General features: G+C 51.2%; 1 protein-coding gene across 2 annotated transcripts in view; it reads right to left on the bottom strand.

Moving 5' to 3' along the window:
• Positions 1 to 2,133: 2,133 nt before the first annotated feature.
• RBM6 (RNA binding motif protein 6) overlaps positions 2,134 to 12,237 on the bottom strand; it is a 57,195-nt gene continuing 47,091 nt past the window's right edge. For both annotated transcript variants that reach the window (XM_026054987.1, XM_026054988.1), the window contains exons 14-22: positions 11,253 to 11,344; positions 10,403 to 10,555; positions 9,689 to 9,778; positions 8,808 to 8,897; positions 7,899 to 8,168; positions 6,931 to 7,005; positions 6,206 to 6,303; positions 4,846 to 4,957; positions 2,134 to 2,424 (exon numbers count right to left, since the gene is read on the bottom strand). In XM_026054987.1, the coding sequence (XP_025910772.1) occupies positions 2,299 to 2,424; positions 4,846 to 4,957; positions 6,206 to 6,303; positions 6,931 to 7,005; positions 7,899 to 8,168; positions 8,808 to 8,897; positions 9,689 to 9,778; positions 10,403 to 10,555; positions 11,253 to 11,344 (1,106 nt within the window). In that variant the 3' untranslated portion in view covers positions 2,134 to 2,298. The remainder of the gene's footprint in view (positions 2,425 to 4,845; positions 4,958 to 6,205; positions 6,304 to 6,930; positions 7,006 to 7,898; positions 8,169 to 8,807; positions 8,898 to 9,688; positions 9,779 to 10,402; positions 10,556 to 11,252; positions 11,345 to 12,237) is intronic.

Genomic DNA, 12,237 nt, shown 5'->3' with positions numbered 1-12,237 from the left:
ATGTGGGTCTCCAAGGTGGCCGCCGAGGCACAGTGGTGAGGAGTAGGGTGCTGGTGAGCAAGTCCTCTGCACCTCTTGGGGGGGGGGGGTCCTCCTTCCTCAGAGACGGCAAACTAGTGCTTGGACAGGTCTTTTGCTCCCTTAAGGAGATGTCTGCTGCTATGGGGTGACCCTTTGCCTCCAGATCTTGCTGACTTCAACTTCCACAAGCCTCTGGTTTTCCCTCCTTTGGGTTATTGTTGGGGCCTGTTCTCCTGTGGGGTAAGCAGGAAAAGCAGCGGGTGCACATGAGCGGCTGCAGCCCCCTCGCTGCCTTCCTGCCAAACTGGTGCAAGGTCTTCTCCCATCAGGACCAGCATCCTTCCTTATCCGGACAGGCCACGCACAATTTTAGCAGTCTGCTTACGCACACACACTTTTCACTGTGCCCCAGCCATGCCACCCTCTCTGCCTCTGTTACAACCCCGTGCCTGGGAGCTGCTGCTCTGCACCTCCAGCCCTTYCCTGCGCTGCCCAGGAAGGAAGGGGAGAGTTTTGCCCTGTCGCCTTTAGTCATTAAGCTGTTACTATTAATTGAATCCAGCTGCCCTCACTAGCAGCTGGGACCCAGTCCCACACCATGGCTGCTCCTGCTCCCTTGCCTCCCTGGCCTTCGTGCACACCCCCTGCACCCTAGATGAATGAGGACATGGCATTAGGAGCATCCAGGCAGCTGAGCCCTGCTTGGGCCAAAAAGGGGCAGGGTGGCCATGGAGCAGAGGGGCAGTGGGGATGCCCCACCGCCTTTCCCCCACCCCCAGCAGCATCCCCAGTGCCAGGGCCTGGAAAGAGCCCAGCTCCTTGGAGGGATGTTTCCTGCTTGGGTTGGCTGAAGGGGAATGGCCCTGCAGGCCCCTGGAAAGGAGGGGTGAATGACCCCCAGCAAAAGGCCAGAGGGGCCTGACTTGGCCCACGGGTGCTGCTACACTGCAGGGATGACCTGTTCCTGTGTCCCCAGGGCCCAGCCTAGCCCACACCCTGAGGCTATAGCCTCGCACTGTTTTTCTGGACCCCTTTGGGGTCCCATCTCTGCTGCCAGGGCCACTTCAGTCCTAGAGACAGCCCAGGCTCAAACTCTGGCCATGCCACACCAAAAAGCTTGCCTTAAGCTATTTTTCCTGGACATGCCACAGCAAGGCCAACGCTGTGGGTCCAGAGGATTTTCCTGAAATAAACCCTGCAGTGGTTCTGCTTGCCACAGCATGTCATGCTCACCTTTGCCATTTGGCCCCACACATTGCCCATGGCCCGGGCCAGTTGAGGTTAGGAGCTGACTTGAACATGTCCTGCCTACCAAGGTGAGGGATGCTCAAGCAGCTGTCCACCAATGGCTGCAACATGCTGCAGACAGCGCTGCCCTGTGCCAGTGCTCTGCTGCCCCTGGGAGCCCACGGGAACCTGAAGGACAAGAGCTGGAGAAGCTGGGGCAGGCAGGGCGCATGGCTGTGGTGCGGCCAGCTCTGGGCCGGGCGATGAGGGCAGGCAGCCACAGCAAGGCCAGCCAAGGAGGTCTGAGAAGGACGGGGGGCCAAACACTGGGAGCTGCCGGCGAGGCGGAGCAGCCTCCCCAAGGCTGTCATGCATGAGCCTCCTGCTGCTCGGCTGGCACTGTGGCGGCTAGGAAGCGGCGGGGCTCGAAGTGAGCTGACACAGGCGATGCCCACAGGCAGGAGATGATGCTTGCCGAGGCCCGAACGCACCAGTCAGTCCTGTGCATCCCACGTCAGGTTTGGCCTTGGTTTGGCCTTCACTTGGTTGGTCTAATAACGCATTTTGGGAAAACATGGTTATCTCGAAGAGCAGTACAGAGTGTGGGAGAGCATATCCTAAGAGACAGGCCTCATTCAGAGGCCTCCCGCAGTGCCTAAGTTGGCAGGGAACTTGCTGCAGGACAGTGACATTGCTGGCGGAGCCACTGAGCGACCACCTGAGTGCAGCTGGGAAAGATCTGCCAAGGCAGCGAAGGGCAAACCTGTCCCAGCCCCACAGGCCCCAGGGACCTCATCAGCAGAGGAGAAAAGATGACAGGAATCTTCTGAAACAACACACGCTTATAAAACATGTCATTTTAGTGAAGAGATGGTGAAACATCGCTGACAAATTTTCAGTTTTATTAAAAAAAATTCTAGCAGCAAAACCTTAACAATTCAAAAAAAAAAAAAATCAAAAAAACCCCAAACCCCCAAACCCCAAGAGAACATGACACAGAGAGAAAGAGACAGAGATGGAGAGAGACAGGCTTGCGGTATTCTCCACCATTCACTCAAGTTCCTTATAGCGGGCAAACATGACCCTCCTGACAGCATCGCGGTACGTTTCGTTGGACTGCCTCTTGCCGGGCTTCCCTTGGGCCCCAAAGCCAGGTCCCTTCTTCCGATTTTCTGCCTGAAAGCAGACACAGCTGTTATTAGTGATTTCTCCTCTTTGTCTGCTGCCCACAAAGAAAAGGCTTCCCCTTGGCTGTTCCAGGACAGATTTAGCTGACTACTCCCTTGTGGACCTGAAGAGGGGGCAAGGTACTACACTGTGTTCCCCCAAAAGCTGCTTGGGAGAACCTACTGGGGCTTTGCAAGCAACAAAAACACACGCAGCAAATGCCAGGAGAGAACTGAACTGTAGGGACTGGCTGGGGAGAGCAATACTAGCGTACAACAGCGTAGGAGCAGGCAGCCAAAACATGCGACAGCAGCAGACGAGAGGTGGCTGCGTGTGCGCGAGGACTGAAGAGAGCAAAGGAAAGCGTCAGCAAGAGAGCTGGGCTCCTGGGGAGCTGGTTTGCAGTTAGCCTGCATTTGCACAAGCTCAGCTGTTCTCTCCTCTAATGGAATTCCCACGGGCTCTGGTTGCTCATTCTGAATTTCAACTGGTTTTTAACGACTGGCTTTTGCAGCCAGTGTCTAAATTATTCAGCTATACCTGCCCAGAGTGAGCCCAGGAGAACAGGCCCAAGGCTGAAAGTTTTATTTCCTTTTAAGTATGATGTATCTGGATACCAGAGATGTGACCAATTAGGCTGAGAGATCAAAGTTATCTAGGGCTGAACTGGACACGTGGCTTTGCCCAGCAGGACTTGGGAAGTGGGAAGAAAGCACATCTCTAGGGCTCTTCTGGGAGGGCTTTATAGGAATTGCACCAGGGCTGTGCCTTGTGATCAGCTCCCCCATCCAGCGCAGGGAGCCTGATTGTAGGTCAGACCTCCCAGAGCACATCGCTGGAGCTGGCTTTCGACAAAGCCCATTTTATGGCTGCAAGAAAACACTCAGTGAGGACCAAACAACAGCTGGGGCCAGTTCTTGCTATCTGAACTGAGGGAATCTTGCATTTTTTTGTGTGTGGGCTCGAACAAACATGTCACAAAGCCTCAAATGTTTGCCTTCAATGATGTACTTGATTGCAAACTCCATGTTGCAACATGAGCAGTGCTGGCATGTTGCAGCGCCCTTTGGAGAGGAGCTAACACCACGCAGCGAAGTAGCCAGGCAACTAAACCCACCGCGGCAAGTGACCACAGCCACTGGGGGCTGGTGCTGCCCACGTGCCCCTGGGCACCAGGGCAAGGGATTAGAGCAGTTCCCTCCAGGCCGCTTGCTACTGCCAGGCCTGGGCATCTCAGGCTGCTCACTGAACAGATTTCTGCAGAACGCTGGCCTAAGCAGCCATCAGTCCCTTGCACCCCTCGCTGCCCCTCTACGGTGCTGCGGTAACCACCTGCGCGGTTACACAGTGAATGAAATCATGAATAATCCATTGGAAAAGACCCTGTCTTACTTGCGTGACCAATCATAGCATCATGCAGCTGCCCAAATGCTTTTCTTGCCACTACAGAGGTGGTGTTCAAGCCAGCCTGCAGCCTGAGGTCAAACTGTGGCCTCAGCACTGCCCGTGTGGGCTTCAGAGCAAGGCAAATGGAGCTGGAAACAACCCACAAGAAAACAACCCTTCCTTTTGCCCTTGATCAGCCCCCCATAACCATCACACAACCACTGCCGCAGTGTGCCCGGGGGCAGGTACAAGCAGCAGTGGGTGTGAACAACCTGTCTGTGGAATCACCAACATGGACAAAATATTTCAAATTATTTCAAACTGCAGGTTGCAATCTTAAGACAACTCAAAAACACATGTCAAGTGCAACTAATAAACTGTCCCAGGTAAATTCTCTCCAGCAAATTAAGGCTCCTGTGAGCATCACAGAGGGCAGAGCTGGCAGGGGTATAAGAAGCCACTCTGTCCCAGAAGGCAGGATCTGCTCAACCCTGCCTGTCCCTGAAGCTCTTCAGTGGTAGAGAATCTGCTCCTCATCCAATGGTGTACCCTGGTATACCCTTCTCAAAGTCCAGTGCTCAGAACTGCAGCTGAGGTTTCACAAGTGCTAAGTAGAGCAGACAAATAGTAGCACGTGTCCTGCAGGCTTTGGCTACACTCGCGCCTCCCAGGAAGTTCACCTTTTCATCCCAGCCAGACACGGCTGCAGAGCATCGAGCTAGTGACCAGTTCAAACACCAGCCCTTCTCCTGCCCATTGCTGGTGACTTTGTACAGGTATTAATCAGATGCTCATGCCCTCCCTACTCACTGTTACTCTATTTTCAGCCCTCCAGATCCATACACATGCTAATCCTTTCTTACTGACATGCCTGCAGCCCCTCCCAGCCTGCAGATTTAATCAGTGCGCACACAATACTCCATCAAGTGGGTGATGATTCTTGCAGATTGACTCTTGTTCCAGCTGCGAATTCCCTCCAGCTGTCTCAGGAGACATTACCAGTTGAAAGACAGTGATTTGTTTTGAAGGAAAGGGAAGATTTACCTCCACTGGTGAGGTTGTGCCCTGCTGGTTGTGGCCCAGGCCTTTCTTCCACCCTGGGGACTGCAACATTCGGTTTCCTTTGTTGTTACTCTCAATCCTTGGGTCATAGTCACTGCAAAAGAGACAGAAGCAATTATGCAGCTTTGTGGTGCTTCAGACACATGCCAGGGATTTTTAGCACTACTAATGGCACCTCCATGGACATCTCGACCTCTCCTGAGAGATACCCAAGTTGCTTTCAAGAAGCACTCTGCCCAAGAAATTCAACACTCTGCATTCTGCGTGCAGGGCTCAGACAGCTCTGATGACATAATTCCTTGTCCAACCTCAGGGAAGAATAAACCAGGGCACAGGAAATGAGCTCAGGCTCCAAAATATTTATGGTATGAGAAGCCCAGGAGCATTTTGTGCAAATGCTTTGTATTTCTTAATCTGGGTTTTAGCAACAGCAAGAAAGTGACGTCTAATGCCTGCTGTTCTGTTAGATCTTTTGTTTCTTCCAGTGCTGCGAGAGCTGTGGTCACTGAGCTCAATTGATGTGGTGTTGACTAGGACATACTTTCTCCCTCCTGGTCATTATTCATCCAAGACCGTTTACAGAACTCATAGTTTTGAAAACTGTCCAGCATAAAAATAGCTTCCTGCACTCAGTGAAGTGCACTCCAGCACTTTCTGATGACACTGCATGCAAACTGGTTATCCACAGCTCTTCCAGGGAAAGAGAGGGAAGACAAGATACAGATTTCCAAACTGCAAGACATGAAGGAAAGGTCTCCTTCCTGAGGTGTTGTATCAGAAGCAAACAGGCACATAACCAGTTTCGTCTTCAACAGAGGCCTCGCAATTCCTCAGCCCACTGGAACACATGAGCTCACAGCAGGCGCGCCTTTTGAGAGCTCTGCAGAGCATGTGCTTTCTTCCTCCTCCTACTCTGAATGAGGTGGAAATGGCTCCTAGTGTTTTCTGAGTCAGTGGAACAGACAAAACACAGCTTTGCTCTTTCTCCTGATGGCTCCATGCCTAGGCAGGAGGACAGCAAATGTCTTAAGGATGAGGCGGCTGCGAACAGACCGCCCTCTGCTTCCTGTGCCTGGCCAGGCACCCTCACAACTCCCACCACCCCAGTCCAGCACTTGACAGCTTGTCTCTGCTTTCTTCTCTCTCCTGCCTTCTCAGGGAAGTCCCACCGCACAACAGACTCACATTTTGGGGACCTCTGTGTGCAAGAGTCACAGCTTGCCAGGCTGCTATCCTTGCAGATCTTCCCCACCAGCAGATTCCTAGCCTTGGCACACCAGCTGCTCACATGCCATTCTGCCATCAGCAGCCCCCCAAAAATCTAACCAACAGCAGTCATTACCTCTCTGAGTCCCGATCGTATCTGAATCGTTTCCTCTCTGGTGAATCCATCTGCTGGTATTTCTCTCTCCGGTCGTTTCCCTTATCTTTGTATCTTCCCTTCATATGAGAAAGAACAAAGTGAGTAAAGGAGCCATGAAGGATTCAACATCCCACAGGAGACTGCTCTGCAGCAAGGTCTCATCTCAGCCACTAATCCTCAGGTGAGCAGAAACGTGTCCTGGAGACCCACAAACCCTGGATGTTCGTAGAACACACAGTCCATTTATTCTGTGCTGATGGCATCTGTCAGGCTGACCTGGACCTGTGGTTGCAGTCTTCCAGCTATGGCACTGGGAGAAGCCCTGCTAGCTTCTGAACAAGGGGCAGCTACGGCTCTCCCCATTCCTGGCTGGGCAGCAGTGGCCCACAAACTGCATCTGTTTTGGATGGAAATCTGGGACCCACTTAGCACAAAGCTTAACACTGCCTTGCTGGGCAACAGAACCACACTCCGACCCCCTTCTGGAAGAAGGGAACCTGCTCTTAGAAGTCACAGCACTACCTACAGGTCCAAATGCAATGTGTGTCCCACAGCCCAGTGTAAAGCTCTTTGGGAGGCATTTGATGCCCAGGCTGCAGCCTGATACCTCTTGAAACAATTGCATATGCAGTGGGTCTGTCTGGGACCAGCACTCCCCTAGCGCAGGACCACAAGCAGAAGTCTGCCCAGCACCACAGACCCACCTCGCGCTCTCTTTTCTCCAAATATGCCAGTTCCTGCTCAGACCGTTTGATCTTCATATGTATCTCCAGGTTTTGCTGGAAGGAGGAAAGCAGAAGCCAGTGTCAGCAGAGGATACGAGCTGTTAGGGTCATCTGCTGTGCCCATAAGGAGCACAGATAAAAACAGCATGCTCTTGCACCTGCRCTATGCTAGATGCAAAGGCTTCCCATGCAGCCCAAAATGCCTGCTCCTCCACAGGAGCCTTTCTTCTTCCACAGCAGAGCAGGCTACCTAGCCTATTTTAACCAGCATGCAGTTTGGTCCTCCCAGCAGGAAGAACTTGAAGGTAGCGCAGGACATGGGGAGGCACGTGCTAAATAAGTTCTTACTACTATCTCTCACTACTATCTTACTACTATCACACTCGAGCCTGCGAACACCCCACTCTCCCCAAGCTTGAGCCATCTCACTATGGCTTGAAATGTCACAGCCTGATGTTACAGGCATATTTCCACAGAGTACCGTCGGCACTCACATGGCAGGAGCAGGCAGCCCATGCAATGCCTAGGGAACCTGCTTGTAGCCCCATGCAAGATGGGCTGGATCCCTGCTCTTCAGCTCAGGTCCCCTTCCCACAGCTCCAGCATGCTGAGGTGGGGCTAGTGCTCTCCTGCGTGAAATGATATACTCCACTGCGTCACAGAGCTGCCTGCAAGCCTACAGACTATGAAGCTGTTAACACACACTCCTCTTGACAGTGTCTACCAGGGTGGTGTTATTTATGCCTGCTGGTCAGAAGTCTGCTCCAATTTAGTTAGTGACAGAGCTGGTTATAAGCCTGTGATGGGAGGCTTTGAACACGGCTTCGATAGGAACTTTGCTTGCTCGTGTCAAACTCGGCACAGTTTTTCCCACCCAACTGTTGTATTTTTCCCCACAGAGCACAAAGCTGCACACGTGCAGCCCCCAAGCCACCAGCTCCCTGTACCTTGTGTAGGTTGGAGAGCTGCTGGTGCTTGATGAGCACTTCCTTGTTGGGAAACTGCCTCCTGCACAGCAAGCAGGCCAGCTTGTTCCAGTCAGTCAGCTTGTCGTCGCTGGCCTTGGCCTTCCTTGGTTGTTCCTCGCGCTGTGCTGGTGGGTGGGGAGGCGGCATCCACTGTGCCTGTGACTGCTCCTCCTCTTCCTCCTCCTCTTCATTGTCACTGTCTCCTCCATACTCTCCCAGAAGTCCTATCAGAGGGTTCACCGCCTTGGGCTGAGAGAGAGAGGCAGAAAAGTGTGACAATTTACAGCATCAAGCCTACTCTGCCACGTTGGGCTCTGCTTCCCCAACCTGTCTCCCCAACCCTTCTGTCTCTGTTCCAGCCCAAGAGCTAGAGAGCAACACCCCAGCAGCCTGGGCAGGGATGGAAAGAAATTGGCTGACGGGCATTTAAACACCACAGGGTAGAAGCTCTTCTGTTCTCAACACAGGTCATGCTTTGGTGTCAGGCTTTCCCAATCTGCTACACACCTAAACACAAGATGCTGACCAAAGAAGCAGCTATTTGGCATGGCATGGCTGTCAGTCACTTCTTCCAGCAATAAGAATCAGTGAGGTTTGGCCTTGCTCAGTCCACAGGCAGGCTGGAAGAGTATTCTGCATGACAATTGCTCAAGTGAGGAGACCTTGCTCAGATGCTAGTCTCAAATTTTCCCTGTGCTAGAGCCCCCCAAACAAGCTCAGCATTATAAAGCAAACTGCCTTTGCTGTTCTCTCTCCAATGCTCCCTTCTCTGGCAGGAGAAGCTGGCAAGTCTGCCGCACAAGTCACAGCCAGGCTTTGGAGAACCCCCCTAGTCGTCTACCCAGGCTTGATCAAGAGAAAAAATATCAGTTCCAGGGCGTGTCTTACCGGGGCTGCACTCTCATCCTTCTTCACAGAGGGAGGTAATGGCTTTTTAAAGACATCTTCTGCAGAGAACTTCTCCTCTCCAGACTCATTCTGAAACAGTCAAAATGGGGTGTTAAGACTGCCACAAACTGGTCCTAGGGGAAGTCTGCACACAGCAGCTATGCACCCATTTAACCGGCTTCCAAGTAGAAAGAAGGTGGTGCTTCTGGTGGGAGACATTTCCATTCTGGTGTGGCCAAGAGTCTCTCCCTTGGGGTTACGCCCTTGGTTTTAGAGACAGCTGAAGCAGCTCTCAGTGCAGTCCCAGCCTGCTCCACTCCCACCTTCTGCTGGACCATGACAGCAGCCCCAGCTGTGCCACAGACCAGTGGGGGAGCTGGGGCAGGGACAAGTCACATTTATACACTTCCACTTGCACAAAGGACGTGGAGAGCACCCAGGCACAGACTGCATGCCAGGCCACCCCCGTAGCCTGTCAAGCAACGGAGCAGAGAAACCCCACCACTCCTGGAAGAGTTACAATCCTGCTTCCCATTGAGGGATGAGCCACAGAACAAGTACTAAAGGCAGGGAGGAGAAAGGATAACTGCAACAGCTCTCTCTGCTGAGTCTGTGGCACAACATATGGCCACTGTCAACACAGCTCTGTGGTGTTTTCAAGGTGTTCCTTTTTCTGGACAGAGAACACCACATACTATAATCACCCAGCACTGCAACAGGACAAGCCTGTGACACTCACTTACTTGTATGTTGAGCAGCATAAAGAATAGGCTGCGGTAAAGTTTCACATCTACTTGCTCTGCAGAGTACTAGGCTGGTAATGCTCTAGTTTAGCTATTCATGCTTGACCAGGGCAAAACAAGTGCTATGCACCATCTTACCAGGCTTGCACTCTCGTCCTTTTTCACAGAGGGAGGTAATGGCTTTTTGAAGACATCCTCTGCAAAGAACCTCTCCTCTCCAGGCTCATTCTGGAAAAAAAAAAATAGGCATTAGGCCATCAGCAGCACAGGGGTCAGAGAGTGCATGCAGCAACTGGGAAACCACTTCTGAGCATCCATGGAAATCAGGTGGGCAGGAGAAATGGGAGGGGGGGAATTTCTGCATTATATCTCAGTTGACCTTTGCAGTCCAGCCGCACTGCCTGCCTCGCCTTCCAGTCTGTCTGTGATGTTTGGTGGGAGCAGGAATTGTGGTTAGGGCAGGGCTGAATCTCTGTTATTATCTAACCTGGTATGTTCAAACATCTCTGCTATTTTTCGCTGGCTCTGTTACAACAGTTGGGTGTTTTCAGCAGTGTGAGTGTGTCTCCAGTTACAGGGATGTTTCTGAATCCTTTACCACGAGGAAAGGGTAAGAAGCCCTGACTTCATGTCACAAGAGAGAAGAATTTTGGGATCTTGTTCCCATCTGGCCAGAGAGCAAACCATGTTCCCAGCCTGCTGGTGACTACATGTATTCCACCACTTTCTCTCACTGTTCCTCCCTTTTTGAATCCTCTGTAAACTACTCTGACTCTTTTTTTCTAACCTCACTTCTTACCTCAGCCTCCTGGCCTCAGATCTCTGACCATGGTGACTGCAGAAGGAATTTACCTTAGCAGAAGTATTTTTCCCTTTCTCCTTTCTGTCCCTATTGTCCCTGCTGTGTGGCTCCTTTCTTTCATTCGTCCTTTCTTGGCTCCCATGCCGCCTTCTTCTGCTCTCCGTAGGTGATGAGCAGGCTTCTCGGTCTATCGTGACTTCTCTCTGAAAAAGGCATTTGGAACAGACTTAGCCAAAACCCTGCCAACCTTCTCAGTACATGACTGAGTCCTTATTAGGCTGGGGAGACAGCACAGTAAGAAGGGACTGTACAGCAGAGCCTCAGACAGCTGGGGGCCAAGGCTTTAAGACTTTGCTGAGGCAGAAGACTGTCTACTCTAGCCAGGTCAGCAGAGCAGTGTCCCGCTCTCCCAGTCTCAGCAGCAGCATGGACGGTCTTGTGGAAACAAAACGACAGTCCCAGGGAACCTTTGCAGATGGCTCTTTTTTGGCATCCTTGTAACTATCACTGTCTGGGCTGGGGCAGCAAAGAGATCCCAGAAGAAAACAGAGTTCTGCTGTCCCTCTTTTAGTAGACAGTGTTAAGTCTCATATCTCCAGTAAAATCTAGCAAGGATGCTCTGTCTATAAGTCTGTTCAACAAAGAGGAGTCTAAAAGCCCTCCAAAGGTAGGACTTCACAGGCCAAGGTAAATGGTTCAACACACAGCTAATGGGTTCCTAGCCCTGCCTCCCATGGAGTTGATATTTTGGAACAGGGATCCCTTTTATATAGTCAGAGGAAAAGGCACCTCTATGCTGTCCCATCCCAGCCCTCCTCAGGCTCTAGCTGCAAAAGCTATTCATAGAAGGGCAGTTTGTAGGAACGTGCTATGTGTAAAGCTTCCTTCCTGCGCGCTTACCTGAGTCCTAGGGTCGTAGTATGTCCCAGCTATGGGATCATAGTAATTCCCAGTTTCAGGATCATAAATGTACGTGGACACATCTGATGGAGCTGAATGGAGAGATAAAAGTTAACATCAGAAAATCCCAAAGAGAGAACTTGCCTTTTACAAAGACAAAAGCACCAGCAAATACTGCACTGGTGAAAGGATCAGGAGAGAGAAAGAAGAAATTTTCTATCCTGGCAAGGAAGGCATGAGTGTCTTCACACCACTCTACCTACATCTTTCATTCTTTAGTTAGTAAGAAGGGAGATGGGTTTTCACAATCCTTCTGTTTTAGAACTCTGGAGAAACTTCCCCATCAGAACACACTAACAGTGTTTGTGCTGAGATCACCAGATGACAACACCTGACTGGACAAAGATATCCTGAAATGCAGTAATTTCCCAAAGAATGGGGTGATGCGTTTCAGCTCTGCTTCCACCTACCCTTGTGAACAAGGAAGATCTGCCCTCTTACAAACAAAATCTCCTTTCTTAAGCAATGACTCTCTCCTGCTCCCCTCTGCCCCACAGGTGCACAAAAGCCCCTGAAAAGAAAGAGCCAACTGCTTCTACAGGAATAGCTGAAATCCAGAGCTAGGCACCCCCATAATATGAGGAATGTTTCTCATTTCCAAACTCTTATTAGACAGAGCTCAGCAGTACTGCATATACACTAGTAAAATAATCAGGAGAGTTTTTCAGCTACTGGCACTGCTGCATAGAGTATATTTTCTTCCATCTCATCTGGTAATTGCCAGGCTGATTTTGTCCCATCAGTTTGACACAACAAGGAAAGCAAGCAGCAATTTTCCTTTATCTGCTTGTAGCTTTTGCACAGTAAGAGGAGAGAAAAACACATTATTGAATAGGAAAATATGACTAAACAAAATTGGCAAGGGAACTCAGAAGTGGGTGTAGCAAGCAAACCTACTTTTAGCCTTTTAAAATATTTTCTGGAT

Source organism: Apteryx rowi, unplaced genomic scaffold (genome assembly GCF_003343035.1).
Source record: "Apteryx rowi isolate R43461 unplaced genomic scaffold, aptRow1 scaffold_98, whole genome shotgun sequence".
In the NCBI taxonomy this organism is placed as follows: Eukaryota; Metazoa; Chordata; class Aves; order Apterygiformes; family Apterygidae; genus Apteryx; species Apteryx rowi.
Note: the sequence above shows the minus strand (reverse complement) of the source record. Positions and strands in the feature narration are given on the sequence as shown.